The sequence below is a fragment of the Mytilus edulis genome, chromosome 1 (genome assembly GCF_963676685.1).
Source record: "Mytilus edulis chromosome 1, xbMytEdul2.2, whole genome shotgun sequence".
Lineage (NCBI taxonomy): Eukaryota > Metazoa > Mollusca > Bivalvia > Mytilida > Mytilidae > Mytilus > Mytilus edulis.
The window spans coordinates 77,940,189-77,960,152 of NC_092344.1; the positions used below are offsets into that span (position 1 = coordinate 77,940,189).

The following is a 19,964-nucleotide window of genomic DNA, read 5'->3' on the forward strand; positions in this document are numbered from 1 at the left end:
TTTTGTATTTTATTTAAACCCATGTTTTCTTACTGAAAAGTAATAAGGATGGGAGGTTTGCAGTCAGAATTCCACTGGATTTAATAAAAATTAATTAACTGAAATCTGGAAATGATCAATATATGTATATGTTCCGTGTGTGAAAAGGGTTAATTTACTTTAATAATACATTTTCGGACATTCATTTTGCCGTCTAAGCTTTGCCGTTAAAAAAGACAATTTATGACCTTAAGTAATTGTGTTCGCTTCTGTCAGGATTTCTAAATACAGAAATATACTTTTTTTTTAATATGGAAAGGTTTAAATCTTCTTATAGATATGAATCATGATTTTATAGATTTGAACTGTTAAAATAACCATCCTTGTTAGTTTTTCATAGCATATCAATGTATCCACTTTATTAAGTTGGATGTTTTGGTTTGTTTTTCACGATTTGTTAGGCATACCTGGCCATTTTAATCACTTACCTGCACAAATAAAATACTCTAAGATTTGTACGTTTCCCTATTTGTATGTTTCGTTGTGTACACAATTTATTGAATTTCTATAAACTTGCACGCAGTTATAAATGTATAAGCCGTACTGGCTTCAAAAGAAAATGAAGTTTTCAACTGCAACATTTTTGTCTGTGCTAGTTACATTGCTAAAGGTCTTTGGTTGTGCATATAATGTTAGTATAGTAGAAAAAGTAAGCGCCGAGATAGGAACTCGATTGAAAAATCTCGTGGACGCCTCTTTGGAGATTTCAGCGCTTGAAAATATATACGAAGAAAAAACACGGCTTGTGAAGCAGGAATATGACCCGTTCCTTGTTCTCCATAACATTGTTGGAAATATAAGTGACCGACTTGACAATGCAGTCGATATTCTGAAAAGAAACCGGGATTTTATTCAACAGAACTATATCAATGTTACACGCAATACAAATATAAACAGTGCTCAATGTTGCATCTCAAAAAATCTCCGTTTTAGTGCTAGATTTAATCTAGTTGAGGAATACAAAACGTGTTTCACGAACGCACTTGTATCATCTTTGGATCTAGATACATTTTATCAGAAAAACCTAGACAATTCTCCTCTTTTGTTGTGGCAATATTTTGGAGATTTAGACGGGAATTATCATCAATATCCATGGAAACCGAGACAATCTGTTTGTTCAAGTACAAAAACAAAGGACCATAGATTTCAGTAAGTCAATGAAAATAGAATTAGATGTTATGTCCCCATTCTGTTCGTTATATTCGAGGGTAACATACGAGATATAAATATATGTTCCTGGTCAAACAAGAAGGGACTGGCCAAGGACCAAGCCGGATATATAAAATAATGTTAGTTTCAATACGTACGACAATTATCACACAAGGTTCAACAAGTGCAAAACGATATATTTGTTTTGTTTCATTCCACGGTTTCACAGTTCTTGGTAAAGATTAAACCAACATTTAATTCCAGCAGCACCTGCATACGGGGTATATATCTCCCAATTGATACGATATTCCCGTGCTTGCATTTCATATCATGATTTTCTTGATAGAGGGTTACTGCTCACAAGGAAGCTATTAAACCAAGAGTTCCAAATGGTGAAGTTGAAATCATCCCTTCGTAAATTTTACGGACGCCATCACGAGTTGGTTGACCGTTATGGAATAACCGTTTCACAAATGATATCGGATATGTTCCTTACGTCGTAACTACAATCCCCTTCCCTTTCATGAATGTGACCTACCGAATTAGACTATTTACCGGATTTTTAATCACATAAGCAACACGACGGGTGCCACATGTGGAGCAGGATCTGCTTACCCTTCCGGAGCACCTGAGATCACCCCTAGTTTTTGGTGGGGTTCGTGCTGTTTATTCTTTAGTTTTCTATGTTGTGTCATGTGTACTATTGTTTTTCTGTTTGTCTTTTTCATTTTTAGCCATGGCGTTGTCAGTTTATTTTAGATTTATGAGTTTGACTGTCCCTTTGGTATCTTTCGTCCCTCTTTTAAATGAATTAAGGAAAATAGTGGATTATTTTTTAACTTTTCAGATACATTAACTTTTTAACAGTATATTATAACGGAGGCATACATACTCAAAATGAAAATAAATTCAAATGTTGATTTCTAGCAGTGAAAAACTTCGATTTATCGTGCTCATATGACCCTTTCTTCAAAATCATTATAACCTTTTATTACATTTTTCATAATAAAAACGGTCAGTCCATGATAAAGTTTAAGATAACGCATTCTGTTTTGGACGTCAACACGAAGGTATCATGTATGATGTTTTTTTCCATACAAAAGGAAAGCATATGATCTCGGCGACTATTATACTAGTCCCAGATATCCCATGATGGAGTCAAATGAGTTCACCATTCAGTTTATATGAATTGAACACCTAGGCTGTACATATGACAAAAATGGCAAGAAAAAGTCGGACTTTATCAAATAAGGTATTAAATGACTGAAATCTATTTTGTTTTTTTTACGATAGACACTGATTATTTTTAGTACACGGTAGGAAAAGGATAGAAAACCCTGGGACTATTATACTATAGTCCCAGGAAAAACTAAAGACAAAACCAGAATTGTCCAATCACAAGCAATTTGTAGTATATTTATGTCGGTATTGTTCGTATGATCAAATAAAAACTCTAAAATGATTGAAGCTATAAGTCTAGAAAACAAAACAAAAACGGATTTAGAAAAAAAGGGGTCTATCTCAAAGTACCTAAATATATGCTCCCTGTATAATATATCAACAACCGCTGTGATTAGAAAACTTGGAATTAATAGTAAATATTAGTTATTTGAAGTATACTCACGTTCGTGTTATAAGAAAAAATTACGAAAATAATGAACTAAATTAATAGAAAAAATAGCGTTTTTTTGGGGAAAAAAGGGGGATAAAAAAATCCCTATCACCAAGTACACACGTAAAACGGCATTGAAATCTTCATCTGATTCTTCTTGTATAATTGTAAAACTTGCCTCCATTACGTATACTTGAAACGTAAGTCAGTGGCGGATCCAGAACTTTTCCTAGGGGGGGGGGGGGCTGACTGACCTAAGGGGGGGGGGGCTCCAGTCATGCTTCAATGATTCCCTATATAATCAACAAAATTTTTCCCACGAAAAGGGGGGGGGGGGCCCTCTGGATCCGCCTATGTAAGTTAACTAACCTGAGACTACTTCAACAGCCGACTTACAACATATACTAGGCATATTTTTTTTTACAGAAACAAGTTTGTAGATGTAAAAATAAATAAAGAAAAAAATAATACCGAACTCCGAGGAAAATCCAAAACAGAAAGTCTATAAATTAATCAATAGCAAAATGATTAATGAAAAGCTTAAAAGATCTTATAACATTTCAAACGAATGAAACCAAACAAAACTGTGATGAAAATTGCTGTTTCTGTCCCTTTTCCCAAAGGTATCTATTGAAGGTATTTTGCCATGCACAATTTCTGTTCAACAAGTTGAAAGTATAAAGGTCTTAGTGAGGGTTTTTGGTGGCCAGAACTTTTATAACACTGATCAGGAACAGATATACTGTTTCCAGCACTGATATGTGATCACATATTTCCCACGACAGACAGGGACTGGTCTGCATTTTCACGCCGGTTCATTGCTCAGTGTAAGTTTGTGGTGTTTTGGTCTGTTTTTCCTAAACTATGAGTAATTGGTAAACTATATTTGTTGTATGGAAGGATTGTAAGCTGTACATGTCTGCATGGCATGGTTCACCTGACCTTAACCTCATTTTCATGGTTTATTGGTCAATATTTAGTTTTCTTCATGTTTAAGTCTGTTTTTTAGAAACTATAAGCAATAGTCAACTATATTTAGTGTATTGAATGATTGTAGGTGCACATGTATTTCTTATTCGGTTAATGTGACCTTGACCTCATTTTCTTTGATCCTGTTGAGTTATTAATGTGATAGTTGTAGTAAAGCTTTATATTTAGGACTATCAACATAATATCAATGGTTAGTAAAGAAGGCAAGGCATTTCAGGGTGTGAACTCTGTTTAAGATTATTCCCATGTGCCCTTAAAGTTTAAATCTTTAAACCCTTTTTGCTTTCATTGCACATGTGTATATTAATCCTCTTATAATAATACATACTAGAACACACCCTCGATTTGCGGGCATATACAGCTTGTGAACTGTTGTAGGATGATGTTTTGTAAAAGGTATTATGTATGGAGCATTACATAAAAGGTATCAAAAGCCCTCTCCCTTTTTCCAAAGTCCGATATTTGTTTCCTTTCTGTTAAGTTCAATTATATTCGTTTTTTATTCTAGCCTACGACCACAATTATTCTTCTCCTTTGCTACAATGCTTCTTTTGGTATAAGTCAAATCAAATTAAAAATTTGCACTGTTTCAAACATGAAATAAATGTAACTGCTTATATATAGACCATTATTAGTCTAAAAAATATGCTTCTATGACAATTCATCAGTGCTTTTTTCTTTGAGAGCCTTATTAACATGCCAATGGTAGGATTTGAATCATGTATAAATGACTAATACCAACTAAGGCTAATTTGAAGGGTTGTCGGAAGGGTCCTGATCCCGAAATCCCGGGCTTAAAACCATGAAATCCCGAGATGCAGAATTTAAAGAAATTCATATCCTGAAATCGAAAAATATATATTCCCGGATCCCGTAAGGATGAAGTTGAGCATGTTTTACTTATTTTAATATATATGCAAGTGGTATGACCCCTTAAATAGTAAACATTTCAAAGAAAACAGTAAACAGAATCAGGGACTTTCTATACTAACATAGAAATTCCCTTACAGAATACAGAGAGTCTCTATACATTAAAGTAGTATAATCGTAGTTTACATGTAGATTAAGGCGAAAAATATTTGTCCTCTCTAAGGAGGTATAATAGTTGTGATTCTTGCGATCTAAACACCATGATATGGAGAACGCTCTACGATTAGTTGTACTTGTGTCACATGTTTTTCTTATTTTAATATATATGCGACTGGTATGTCCCCTTAAATAGTAAACATTTAAAAAAAAACAGTAGACAGAATACAGAGAGTCTCTATATTTTAAAGTAGTATAATCGTAGTTTACATGTAGATAAATGCGAAAAATAATTGTCCTCTCTAAGGAGGTATAATATTTGTGGTTCTTGCGATCTAAACACCATGATATGGAGAACGCTCTGATTGGCTTATCTATTTTTCATTTTTGTTATCTATCATACGATTGGTTGTATTTGTGCATGTTTCAAACCGGAAGTCTTATCTATGACTAAATAACAGTCTGATGACGGAATCATATCCGGACTCCTTTTTTGTCGTTTTTCTCCCAAAATAACTCAATCTGAATAATCATAAGAATGGATGACAAATGCGACTATGCATGTTACCTATAGGACACAGATAATTGATTTATTGTGGAAGGAAGAGAAGCGACACACAAAATGAGGTCTTCTCGTTTAATAGTATAGATACACATATTATGTATTACCTTTACAATTTGTTACATATAGAATATAATTGAGACTGGAAATGAGGAATGTGTGAGAGACAACAACCTGACAAAGAGCAGAACACAGCTGAAAACCATCAAATTGGTCTTCATAATACAGCTAGAAAATCCAGCACCAGAGACTTACTTCAGCTGTCCCCTAAACAAAAAGATCTACATATGTACTAGTTCAATCAGATAAAGGACTTCATAATAAATTCAGAAATGTACAGAAGAAACTAAAATTAAAAATCATGCTCCTGACTCTGGACAGACGCAAACATGTAGCTAGGTTAAACATGTTTTTGAGATCTCAATCCTCCTCTTATAATACCTCTAGTAAATGAAGAAAAAAAAACCACAGCAATACGCAAAGTAAAACTCAAGTTAAAATAAGTCAGAGTCCGAAGTCAGAATAGTATATTTTTTATATTTTTGTGTATTTAGAGATTGGTATGTGTTCACAGCATCCCCAAAGAAGAAGAATGTTGTCATTGTTGTGGATGAGAGTGGTTCAATGTCAATTCCTAATGGAGGATTTAAACATCCAAATACCACACTCAGAGTTGATATTGCAAAAGATGCAGCAAGAACGGTACTGGAAACTTTCAGTCCCACAGACCATGTAAGTTGATGAATTGGGAATAAGGATTCCTTTTGAGAGAAGTTAATGACATTAAATATAAAAAAGAAGATGTGGTAGGATTGCAAATGAGACATTAAGTCTGTATTTATAGAATTCTAATACAGTGAAACCTGACCAAAATCTATAAAAAGAACATATATTTAGAATTTTATTTTTAAATTTCCAATCAAAATATCTGTGAGAAGCTTGTTAAGTTTAAGTCATGAAATGATGAATTCCTTAAAGTTGTCAAAGATAAAGTCCCTTTTTTATACAGTTTTCATACATTGTTTGTTAGAAATTCTGGGGACTGTGTGTGCCTTATGATTTTATGATTTATAACAGGTTGGTGTGGTAGCTTTCAGTAATGAACCAAGGAGTCCATCTGGTTGTCTTGGCAGCAAAATAGCCAGAGCTACAGTAGAGAATAAGAAAATCATTCATCAGTTTATTGATAGTATTAAACCAAAGAGTAAGTAGAAATTATTATTTTAAAAACAAGTTTCTAAAAAGACTGACATAGTGGCATTAATCTGATATATATTGAAATAATATCTATAAAACTATAGATCCGTTATAAATGATGAAGTAGTCTCTAACAAAAAGCTTTTAGGTTGCACTTTGTAATACAGCTGTTTCACAAGCCACATCTCTTTTGGAGAGATATATAACCTATGGAACTACAGATCCTGTTACAAATGATAGAGTAGAGTCTCCAATGAGAAGCTCATAGGTTGATACCCATGAACAAAACTGTTGAACTTTTTATTGACCTCCACATTGATGGGGTGTATTTTGTGTGTTGTGTAGAAGTTAGTTTTCAGTACATTTTTGTACTAAACTTGTCAAATTTTTACTTTCACTGTAAAGAAACAACTCTTGCTACTATAGTGTATGAAAAAACACTTAAGCCAAATTTCAGATAATTAGCGGTTGATTGTTTTTTTTTAAATATTTGAATTGTTTTAAGCTATTTAAGGCAATTTATGATGATGTGTACACTTGTTTTTTGTGGTTAACAATATCTTCATTAAAGTTTTTTTTTAAATTTCTTTCAGAGGACACTTACTATGGAAAAGCATTCAGATCAGCTTTTAGACTGTTGAGAGAAGCAAAACAACAGACACCAGTATGTAGATACATAACACTAGAAATGATGATAGATGTAGAGTAGATGTACAAGAGGCAAATTCACTCAAATACTACTAGACAGTATAATCATGAGTTAATGGGTCAAGCCATGAAAAATGTATCTTAGTAAAGATAAAGTGAGAACTTCGTCAGTCATTATAAAAATAACGACTGCCAACAAGACAACTATTCACCAAAGTTCAAATGAAGAGGATGTCAGCAATTATAGGCAACTGTAAAGCCTTCAACAATGAGAAAACACCATAATGTATGGTTATAAAAGGCCTTGACATGAAAATATGAAGCAATTCAATCGAGGAAACAAACAGCCTAATTTATAGCAAAACAGTTTACAAAACCAAATGTGGCGATCATGTACCAACTAGAACCACTGAACTACAGGCAGTGCAACATAAGAACAAACTTTAATAATTAGTTGAAAATGGCTTAACTCATTAGAGAAAAACTTCTAACAAAAACACAAAGTAGACATACATATTTCCCCGAAAGGATGGATGAACACATTTGGTGTTGAAAATTCCTGTTAATACATGTTTTGTTTGCCGGTAATCCTTAATGGTTAAAAACCCTTCAAATAAAACACTAACACTGCCAAATAAAAAACCCATAAAAACATGCTTTTGCCGTGCTTTTGGAGGATTACACATTAAATGTAAATTTTACCTTTAATTACATCCTGGCTTCAGATCACTCTTTTTTGATTCATTGATATTTGTAAGATACTTATTTTGGTGGATGTTGTATGTATAGCTATAATTGAAACACAATTTTCAATGTTTAGTGAATTGCTATAGGCTAGTATGCAAACTTGGGCAAAATCTCAAAATCAAATATCCATGAAAATACATTTTATTCAACAAATATTGGTACCCAGAAAAAAATGAATCCACGGTACTCATAATCTCTCCATTACAGGACCACAGTACTCATAATCTCTCCATTACAGGACCACAGTACTCATAATCTCTCCATTACAGGACCACAGTACTCATAATCTCTCCATTACAGGACCACAGTACTCATAATCTATTACAGGACCACAGTACTCATAATCTCTCCATTACAGGACCACAGTACTCATAATCTATTACAGGACCACAGTACTCATAATCTCTCCATTACAGGACCACAGTACTCATAATCTCTCCATTACAGGACCACAATACTCATAATCTCTCCATTACAGGACCACAGTACTCATAATCTCTCCATTACAGGAACAGTTTGAGAACTCCCTAGACATGATTCTCTTTTTAACAGATGGAACTCCATCAGAATCTAACATAAACAGTATTTTAGAAGAGATCGTTCAAGGACAGGACAGTGTGGTAATATAGATATGATAATACACTTTATTTTTGCACAAGTATAGCAAAATCAGCCGAAAAGGTTATAAAAATGTTTAACAAATTTAACTATGAAACATTAACGTCCTGATTTATGACAAAACAATAAAAAAAAACCAGAATGACAGTGTTTACTCATTTAGATTTTGGAAAAAAGACTGGATTAAATTTAGGTAATTACAAGAAGCTTGTCTGTCTTTCATGTGTACACTGCATTTTCGAGAAAATCATTCTTTTATACAGTTGAATTGCTAACCATGAAATTACATGGAAAATGTTTGTTTTTTTAACAGTCTATATATTTGCATATTATTATTTGTTGGAGGCAAACTGAAATTAATGGTAACAATAGACTCCCAGAGGTATGGAACTCTGTTGTAATAAGGCATTATTTCTTTCTCTTATGTATTTTTCTCTTGGTTAAACTTTGATATCCATTTATTGTTGCATTTGCTTATGCACCACCAAAAATAAAATCATTAAAGTGAAACGAAAGCAAATCATAGAGAAATAAAAAGAACAAATAAAAAGAACAAACAAGTGTATATGTAATTTACTTTGTAGAAAACATTTTTTTTTCTGATCTTAAATATTGTATATTTCAGAACAACACTATCAAAATTTTTGTGTATGGATTTGGAAAAGAGATATTGAATTCCAAGTCCCAAAGAAAAACAGATTTACTACTGATGATTGCTGACCAAAACAACCAGAATATGTCTTCCATGTTTGGTATAGCAGGCGGCAAACAACTACAATGGCCAGTATGTATGTTTAAAGTAGGACTTGTGAGATGATTGCTTTATTTAAAAAAAAAACAGAGGAAAAAAGAAAGAGAATAAAATGATACCCTATTCAATCAGAACCCTAAATGTTTTCTGGGTTATATTTCCCCACATTATATGATGAGCAAGAAGATAAAAGTTAATAAAACTCATGCTGTTGAAAAGAAATCTGAAACAAAAATAATAAACTTTACACATTCAAATTTCAATTTTTGCTAGTATTTCGTTTTGTTACCTAATAGTCCATTTGCCAATTCCCGTAATTGACCCTGTAATTAGAGACCTTTTTTAAGTTGTCTCCCGTATGAGGGACATTAATTTTTGTTAAAAATGGAGAGCTAGCAGAAAAAGCAAATTTACCTGTAGTAATGTGAGTAATCTATAAGGTTTTGAAATCTTTAAATTACATTTATTTGTTGTTCAGCTAAATACTTACAACATCAGAAATTATTTTTCATGAAAAATTAGTTAAACCGCTGATACATCATTTTCAATTCATCATACTTTGCATTGGTAAAAGCCAATATTGTCCGGTATAGAACCAGTCTAAGATTGACAAAGGGAAGTAATTTGTTTAAAAAGTGTGTAATAACAGAATCAAATCGGTAATTGGCAATTGATCATTTCAGTTTGATACATAATTGATCTTGGGAAAATAAGATGTAGTACATGTATAAACTGTCAGAATAAACTAAAAAAAAATGTATAGTTTTGTTTTGTTTTTTTTAGCAATAGGATTATGGAAAGTTCTTAGGTTAACATTTTTTTACATAGTCATAGTGTTTTTATGCCCCACTTAGGGCATTATCATTTTCAATCTATTCGTATATGTTAGTCCGTTAGTTCATTTGTCCGTTCCTTCGTTCGTTCATTCATTCTTCTGTCTCTTTAGATTTAAGTTTTTGGTTTAAGTTTTTGGTAAAGGTAGTTTTTGATGAAGTTGATGTCTAATCAACTGGAAACTTGGTACACAAATTTCATATGAAATTTATCTTTCTAATTGAAATGCCAAGTTAGAGTTTTGACCCTAATTTCATAGTGCAATGAAAATGATATTGCTAGTGGGGCATCCGTGTGCTATAGACACATTCTTGTCTTATATAAATAATTTTTGGCAGGATTGAATTGAACACTGCATACTTGTCTGAAATAGAACTTGAGGGTAAGGCATGAACACCAGGTTACGTTAAGGAATTTATTGATTGGACCAATGTATAAGTTTGTTTATTATTACAGCAACTTTCCAACCTACCAGACACTTCTAAGCCTATAGGTCCTGTGGGAAACCTGACCATTTTACCAGATGTTGACACAGAACAACTGAGAAATGTAATGGGAAGTTATTATACAAAGTTCCCAATGTCACAACATACAGATTACAGTATAAGTTTACCACATATAGAAGATAAATTAGGTAAAGATCTATGTACCAGTATGCTACTTATGGTTAAGTTAAGTACTACACTAGGAATTCCTACCAGGAGACAAGAATTTTGATTTTGAATAACTAGTATAGATCTATTATTCACTGATAAGTCTTATGTAGAAGAAAAGTTAGTCTGTGCTAGTGTACTTTCCCACTGAGAGCATTACAAGATTAGGCCCTTTTTTGTTGATATAAAACATTATTGTTAATTTTCTGTAAATTTTATTTAAAACAGAAGATAGCACCCTCAATGGAACTGAAAATGAAAAAAAGATGAATATGGTTAATTGATGGTAACCTCAGTTTTCCATCCTTGATTGAAATAAAGGTTATGCAGTTGGAAGAATCACTGATTTTGATACAACATTTATATAAAGTGTAACATTAAACTGTCAAACCTTATGGGAATTTTAGGACGGTACCTGTAGCTGGCTTAGGTATTTTTATATTACACCTGATTAATGTTTTCCAGGTCTGGTCACCACACTAGGTATTCCCACACTGGAAAAGGGAGGTAATTTCTTTGGAGTAGCAGGAATTGATCTCTCTCTGTTACTTATGTTTTATGAAGTGGTACATTTTAGACAAGGTCAACATGGTTATGGTTTTGTTGTTGGAAACAATGGTATGTATACAAATGTAGTTCATAATAATACACCACCTAATAACACAAATTTGAAAATTATTATTGAAAAAAATATATAGACAACATTTAACAAGTGAAAAATAACTATGACATATTATAGACTAAAGTAGAATTTTGTTTTCTGTGTTGAAAAAGTTTGCAGCAATTTACTTTTCTATAACACAAGGAAATATTGGTAAAAATCAATTGCATTAGTGACTCTTATTAAGATTTATCCTTTTACTATGACAGACATATGGGTGCAGTACTAATTATTCCAATGGAAAACACTGTCAATATATATAAGATACTTCTTAATACAGGAAAAATTTTGGTACATCCCTATATGCCCAATCCTCAGCAGCAGATTGAGCAGCCCAGATTCTACGATATTGACCAGATAGAACCAGTATTAAGTAATGAAGCTGTATTCAACATAACCAATGGTTTACCAGGACATTTCTACTCAAAACTGGTACTGGTAATTAAGAAATGATTGCATGCATTTATTATTGCAATTTGTGAAGAATTGACATGATACAAGTTTAATTATTGCAATTTCAGTTAAAACTGCTTAAGAATATCAATATATGGGTTCATTTTATTGCAATACTCATCCATAATTTTGCATTAATAAAAAACAGCAATATAGTTTGAATTTACATTATTTAAATAGACCATGTTACATGTTACACTTGAAGCTTAACATTTGTGTACAACAACAATAGTCCTATCAGAATTCAATTAAGTTTTAGAAATTTTCAGTTAAAAAGTTTTGCAACTTTGTGATCCAACTGCTCTGTCAAGGGCAAGGACTGGTTCCAGATTAGATGACAAGAATCATTTTGTAACTGAACATCTGAAATCATGTTTAGATATAAAGACAAGATGGAAAAGTTGTAAAATACTGTGGATTTATTTATTTTCAATCATGGTCAGTTGGAATGAAATAATTTCAGTCTTCACTTGCAAAATTAATGTAAAAATGGACTATTGAAATACAAAGCAACATATTAAAATACTTTTTCACATGATTAAGTAAAACATGCTGTTTCAGCAGACAGTAAATATTTCTGTTGATTTATTGTAGGCTACATTCTGTAAAACACCAGACGTTCAAGGAACAAAACCTGCTACATATTACTATACCCCTATTCTGGGTTTCCATGGAAATTATTCCATTGTCTTGGTGATATTTGATGAGGACATGGAAGAGTTGAGGGCAGATGAGGTAATTTTCTGTAGATCAAACATTTTCTAGTACAATTTTTTTGGGGGTAAAACTTTTGATTTACTTTTTGAATGTAATTTCTCTTCAAATGTTTATTGGACTATGTATCATATAAAAAGATTAGGAATTCAAGCATTTCCATAGTTTTCAGAGAAGTTCCACTGCATTGAAGGACATGTCTATTATTTAATTTGGCTTTTAGCTCTTTATGTTTATTTTTTTAAGTATTTTGATTAAAATCTTGTAAATGTAAATTGGCTCAAGCATTTTCTGTAAAAAAGGCAAATTTATGCTACACATGTTAAAAAGTTAATTTAAGCATTCTATTTTTCAGGATATTGAAAAAGGAGAATTCCCAAGTTTTATATATCATCGTATGGATCTTTATGATAATGACACACTGAATATAGCTGGCTTTTGCACTAGAGATAACAGCGTAGTCTTAAAAAATAATGCTACGGTCAAGGTAAGACAATATTGATCTAATTCCTATGGTAATGGGGGAAGTTATGGATAAATAGCTAATTCCTATGGTAATGGGGGAAGTTATGGATAAATAATTATGTACTCACCCCTATTGTAACAGGGGTAAAGTCAATCTGAAACAATAGTTTACACATTTTTTTTGTATTGCATTTTAGTAGCTAGGGTACTTCAACATGCATGTCTTGCAAAGAAACTCATGATGGTTGATTGCCCACATGATTGCTGGATATATAAATAAAAAGCCATATGACTAACTGTGTTTCATCCTATATTTATAGTGTCTTATTATTTTTTTTGAAACCCATAAAATATGTAGAAGCAACTCTAAGCTCTGGTAAATTGTGTCAGGGGTTGAAGTCATAAAACTTTGCTCAGTGCTCAGAGCACAAAAATCATGCTCGAAACACCAAATCCAGTATTTTGATTGGTTGATTTTCGAGTCTGAGTACAAAAATCGTGCTTGAAAGTTTTATGACCGCAAGGCCAGGTGCGACATATGTACTGGTAAATTAAATTTGCAGGTCCTCAAATAATGTTCCTGCAAACTGTGGATTCATTTATTTCATGGATACCAATTTTCGTGGAGTAAGGAAAACTCATCTTTTTTTTTATATTTTATTGAGTGGTTTTGCCAAAGTCTGCATTCAAGACTAAAGAAAAATTTGTTATTCCTTACGCATTTAATTTGTTGTTCACCTGTAATGTGAAATCCAATAAAATTGGTGTCCAGCAAATAATAATGTATCCACAGTAGAAAGTTGAAATACTTAAGGGCATATCCAACAGTTTCAGGGGAGGTAATAACAAACGTAAACGTCGTCTATTGTTTCCCGTAATTTAACGTTGTTTCAACGACGTCATAACGGAATCACCATTGGAATTGCTATGGCCGTCTGGAAAGGGAGGGTTCTTTCATCAAAGGAAAGGGCACGGCTGGAATCGGCAAAAAACTCATACAGAATATTAACAGAAAATAGAACTCAAATCTTTGAAATCTCAAAATATTTTTGTCCTCTTCGTCTATCATAAAGAACTGCAATTATCTTGATCATTATAGACCATACTCACTTAAGTTTCAGTTTTATTGAAATTATCTTCAATGCATGCAGTAGGAATCAACGAGAACCAATGCGGAATGATTTATTATTGCATTAGAATGCAAATTATAATTAATTCTTTACCAAACTTTTCCGAGATTTGGTCATTCAGAATAGAAAACTCAAAGTTTGGTTTTACTTGAGAAAGATGAAAAAAAAGGTTTCTTGAGAAAAATAAACTACGGTGTAAACTAACATTCATCATGCATCTAGCTTTGCGTTGAAGTGCTACTAATGTACAGTAGCTCTTTATATGAATACGACCTTTAACTCGTTAACAATGTAAAACAAAAGATGACACTGTAATAAAAAAATTAAAAAAAAAACTGAAATAGGAAAACATTGTAATATATACACTGACATACAAGTAGAAAATATCTGACGATTTTGGTGTTTAAGGTGTATGAGGAAACAAATATAATTTAGCAAACAAAAAAAAACGGTGTAGGTCTTCATGTAGTTCTTGACTTATAAGACACCCCCTTACAAAATCAGCGGGTCCATAATAGGATAGGGGAAAAAAAACAGCCATCGAAATACCATAATTCAAAATTGGAGAAGGGGGTGGGGGGCCAAAATTTTGATCTTATTCAACTTTATTCTAGTACGGCATACGTTTTACCGCTAGCAAACTCTTTATCATGATAATGTATCAATGAATTACTTCAGATCCACTTTCGCCACGTCGTAAATATGCGTGATGTATTTGCCACTGGAGCACGGGAGCAATCAATTTATCAGTTTCATATAGTGATGCATAATCATAAGTTCTCAACTGATAATTGTCTCAAACAGTTTTTCAGTTTTGGTATTTTATTTTTATTTATATTTTATTTTAAACGAAAATTTTAGACTTTCTTTCCGCATTTTTTTCTTCAATTTATTTGTTTGAATAATTAATAATAAAATAGTTGTCAACCATCAGTGGTTACATTGTACGCAGCCAAACTAGGTCGAGGGCAGTAGAACAGAAAACAATCTCCATTGTGTATATGCAATAACTCATATATTGAAGCGTAAAACAACGGCAGTCAGGCTCGCTATTCGGCCCTTTCGATTATTCTCAATTTATTGTTTTACCGTGATCTCTTTTGTTAAATAAAGGGGTTTTTTTTCATCTACAACTGCAAAAGGCGCAACAGATGTGTTAAAATCAGCAATGTGACTTATTTGAAGATTCATGTAACCTTTGTTGTTGTTTAGAGATTTTATTCGAAGTTCGTATATCCCTTCACAGTCGGAAACCCGGTTGAAATAGAACAAAAGAATCGAAGCTCTTTGTTAGAGAAGGCGATATATGTGTACTGTATTGTTTACTATAGTGACAAAATTTTAAAAGTTAATAGAAACAAACACAATTACAATTTTCTTTTCAATTACGAGGTGTTTTATTTTTAAAACACCATTTGCATAAGTTTTCAATTTATCTAGTACATAGTTAAGCAGAACAATTAGATTCCAAGTCGACGACATGGGTATCTTTCATGTTGGATGAAGAAAATGCATAACCTCCGATTTTTTTGAAAACATTCCCACGGACGGAAAACATACCAATCTATTAGTTCAAAATTTTTTGTGTCTGTCCTTCCATTATGTGACTCAAGAAAAAATTCCAAAAAATGGGTAACAATTGTATCGAAAAGAGAAAATCGAGTGCACCTTTTTATGTTAGGGCGTGTTTGAGTTGAATATTTTGTCTTGATATCATCCAAAGTAAGATTATTTCATACATCGTCTCGCTTAAGATTCTATTATTTTTATATATCAAAGCTACAAATTGACTTTATAACACAAAAAAATAACAATACTATTAGATGAAATATATGGGTCAAGTGAAATACCTATCTAATGAGTCACAAAAACAGAGAAGGTGTGTTCGAATAGCTATTTTTTTACTGAAAGTACTTGACGACAGTCTTTCAAGTTGGATGATGAAAATGCATATCTTTGAACAAATAAAAATTTTTGTGTGTGAAAACTAGAGTTTATAGTCTTTATACACTAAAAAAAATCTAGTCTGCCCTTACACGAAATTTTTAATTAGATTTTTTTTAAATGTTTATGAATTTTCGAAAATTCCACCTGACAACCGATCAGACAATAGTTTTAAGTTGAATCACTGCAGACAAGATCATTAACTGATGCTCATTAGCTAGTTGATACATTTGTCTTTTTAAATACAACTGACGTATAAGGATCGTAATGGTGCAATGTGGATAAATTTATCGATTTCCTTGAGCAAAATTGGTAGCGAGTCATCCCTGCAATGGCTTCCATTTCTACGATTTGTGAAATGAACTGGCGTAATGGGGAGATAATTCTGACGAAGTTTCAATCATTTATTTAGATATCCTTTTAACGTATAGATAGCGCGAAACTCTCACTGCACTATGCATCGGATATTCGGCATTTTTATTTCGACTAAACGAGGCTGCAAATTTATACATCCGAGCAGCGAAACGGCCGCACCAAATTTTAGCAAAGATATACTGTCGGACGGGAGAAGTCCAGAGATGTGAATATTTCCATACCCAAATCAATCCTTTTGTTTAGAAAAAGATTTTAAAGGTATACATTAATACGACAGCAACCCAACGACCCATATAATTCAAAACACTAAGAGTCAACATACAGATTTTTTTTATAGCTAGAAGCCTTTAAAGAATAAAAAGCCCTAAACTGCAAAATGAATAAATAATACGGAGTCAGTGATTTTTTAGACAAGTGTTTGGTTGCAAAATTTCACGTGCTCTTTGTTAATTTCGATATGTGAAATTATAGACGGTGTAATATAAATCAGTATAAGCAAAACGCTTCATTGTAAAGTAACGGTAAAATAAATAATGATTATGGATGACGGACGTCAAGTGGCATACTAAATGAATATTCAGAACAAAAAAATCAAATGGAAATATAATATGAAAACTAACCCTGCTTTGTACTATAGACCGAGACACAGAAACGGATTTCTAACGTGTAATACTTTTGTTTTTTTCAAAAGAGGGATGAAAGATACAAGAGGGACTATTTTAATAGTTTGTAATTCCATGGTTTGCATGTTTCACACCCGGGTTTCACAATTTTGACGAACACAATAGTAAAACTAACTGAATTGTTATCTCGTCCAGATACTGGTCCATTATAAATAAGAAGATACGATATGAGTGCTATCGAGACAACTACCCTACAAAGTCACAGTGTAAATACATTTGTCTGCCACACCGTCGCACTGCCTTTGAAATATTAGCGGGGAAATATAACGTTATTTTCGGAAAACGTCTTAATTTTTGGCGCAATTTGTGAGGCTTACGGGAGGGATTGAGTAAACAATATTTTATTTCTCAATTTTCTTCAAAAACGAGTATGGTGACAAATATTTTTCAAAACGTTATGACGTTCCATTTTTTTCAAAGAATAACATATCTTACTTTGGCCAAATCGACACCGTTAGAAATATTTAAAAAAATCAAAAATTTACATTTCAAATGTTCATTTCTTGCCGTTGTTTGGGTCCACCATAACGTTTTTGGCTTTATATGAGTAAGAATTAATGCTTTAAAGGGTAAAGTTAGATTTTTCTTACTATCTTGAATTATTTTGCTTCAGTTTGAGCCCAATTATATAAGTATATGTTGATTAAAAAATCATATTTAATTTTTTTAAATAAAAAACCGTTTTTGCTCCAAAATTGCAAAAATGTTCAATTTTCAGCAGCATTTTTTGCAAAAACGAAATCGACAACATATATTTTTTTTGGCAAAATTTGATTCTCTGTCAATTGAAGAATAAAATATCTTAAAGGGAAAAGATTCTCACCGTCAGAAATAAACTGTTGGATATGCCCTTAAACAGCTGATTGTACTTGTGTTCTATGTAGATTTTGATTTATTTTATAAGTATTATTTGATTAAAATGTATGCACAATGTATTAAAACTTTAACCAGTAGTAAATTTGATATGTTGAAAACCTTGGTTAGAAAGTATCATTTACTATATATTTTGTAGTTTGCCCCAAGTGTTTATTCTAATCCTGTGAAAAGTTTGGAGTATGAGCAGAATAACAAAAATAGAAGCTACCCTTTCTATCAACACTACAGAAATGCTAGATTATTCTCAAAGAATGCAGGTAAAATACATAATATGTTAGTAAAATACATAATATGTTAGTAAAATACATAATATGTTAGTAGAAGAGAGGTGAAAGATACCAGAGAGATATTCAAAGGGGGTCTCATTGGGGGGTTCTGATCCCAGATCCCGCTTACTGTTTTGTCATATTCCCATATCCTGCTTACACTATGTACGTAAGCAATTCTCATTTTTTTGTCATTTCCCGAGTCCAGCTAGACCTCATTTCCCGTTTTCATGACACAATAATTTGACTTTCACGTGTCACGCTTACAAAAAATTCGGCAATCCCGGGTCACGCTTAGACCCCAATGAGACCCACTTCAAACTCATAATTTGAAAATAAAAAATTATGCCTGGCTAAAAAAGCAAAAGACGAACAGACAAACAATACTACATGAACAAACCACTACAAAAGAAAACTAAAGACTAAGCAAATCTCTTACCATAGACAACAGAGAAGGTTTAGAATGCAATGAAGTTGTTCATAGCATAACTGCATAACATTATAACCAGAGTAAAATGTCTTACACATTAGTGAAACAGTCAACAGTCTCATTAGTTGACACAATATTCTCAAGCATTACGTAGATTTAGATATACAAGCTAAAAAAATATGAACACTCTTAAACAAAAAATGAGGTAACACTGCATGTAACAATGAATAATAAAAATAATAATGAATGTGATTTTCTATTAACAGATATACACCAGTCTGCCTCTAATGACATTGTATTAACCGATATAACAGACCAAGTGTGGACACAGGATGATATGATATGGAGGTAAAATTTATATGTCCTTCTTTGTAAAAGAGACGCAAGAGATACCAAAAAGAAATTCATACTTGTAAGTCAAAGACAAACTGACAATGCAATGAGAATAAAAACAAACAACAGTTTTCAAAACACAACATAGAAACATGTTTAACCCCGCCACATTATTTATGTATGTGCCTGTCCCAAGTCAGGAGCCTGTAATTCAGTGGTTGTCGTTTTTTTATGTGTTACATATTTGTTTTTCATTAATTTTTTTACATAAATAAGTCCGTTAGTTTTCTCGTTTGAATTGTTTTACATTGTCTTATTGGGGCCTTTTATAGCTCACTATGCGATATGGGCTTTGCTCATTGTTAAAGGCCGTACGGTGACCTATAGTTGTTAATGTCTGTGTTATTTTGATCTTTTGTGGATAGTTGTCTCATTGGCAATCATATCACATCTTCTTTTTTTTTATATAGAAAACCAATTGCACAAACCACACCACGTACTGGTATTGATATTAGGCCCTACTGACGGAAATGTATATTATGACCAAAAGGTGCTTTTTAATTTTGAATGAAAGTCAGATGAAGAAGACAAGGGGTTACTTAAAAATTTATGTCTATATCAAAATGATACAAGTTTCCTTAAATCTAAGTAATGCTGCAAAACGTGGGTCTTTATTATAGTGGTACTAATAACAGTTCGTATTGATTTTGGCCTCTATGTCATATCTTCAATTCCAAATAAGAAACTGATTCATATATTGAAATGATACACCTCATTTGTATTATGCAAAGCTAAAATTAATTTAAAT

The 19,964-nt window shown here is 32.4% G+C and overlaps 1 protein-coding gene across 1 annotated transcript in view; it reads left to right on the forward strand.

Annotated features, from left to right (window-relative positions):
- The first annotated feature begins 592 nt into the window (after nt 1-592).
- LOC139490978 (uncharacterized) overlaps nt 593-19,964 on the forward strand; it is an 81,402-nt gene continuing 62,030 nt past the window's right edge. Inside the window, exons 1-13 of the mRNA XM_071278163.1 lie at nt 593-1,188; nt 5,933-6,110; nt 6,456-6,582; nt 7,169-7,239; nt 8,480-8,590; nt 9,214-9,372; nt 10,630-10,807; nt 11,292-11,444; nt 11,768-11,919; nt 12,535-12,675; nt 13,010-13,141; nt 18,264-18,384; nt 19,090-19,171. Of these exons, the coding sequence (XP_071134264.1) occupies nt 599-1,188; nt 5,933-6,110; nt 6,456-6,582; nt 7,169-7,239; nt 8,480-8,590; nt 9,214-9,372; nt 10,630-10,807; nt 11,292-11,444; nt 11,768-11,919; nt 12,535-12,675; nt 13,010-13,141; nt 18,264-18,384; nt 19,090-19,171 (2,195 nt within the window). The 5' untranslated portion in view covers nt 593-598. The remainder of the gene's footprint in view (nt 1,189-5,932; nt 6,111-6,455; nt 6,583-7,168; nt 7,240-8,479; nt 8,591-9,213; nt 9,373-10,629; nt 10,808-11,291; nt 11,445-11,767; nt 11,920-12,534; nt 12,676-13,009; nt 13,142-18,263; nt 18,385-19,089; nt 19,172-19,964) is intronic.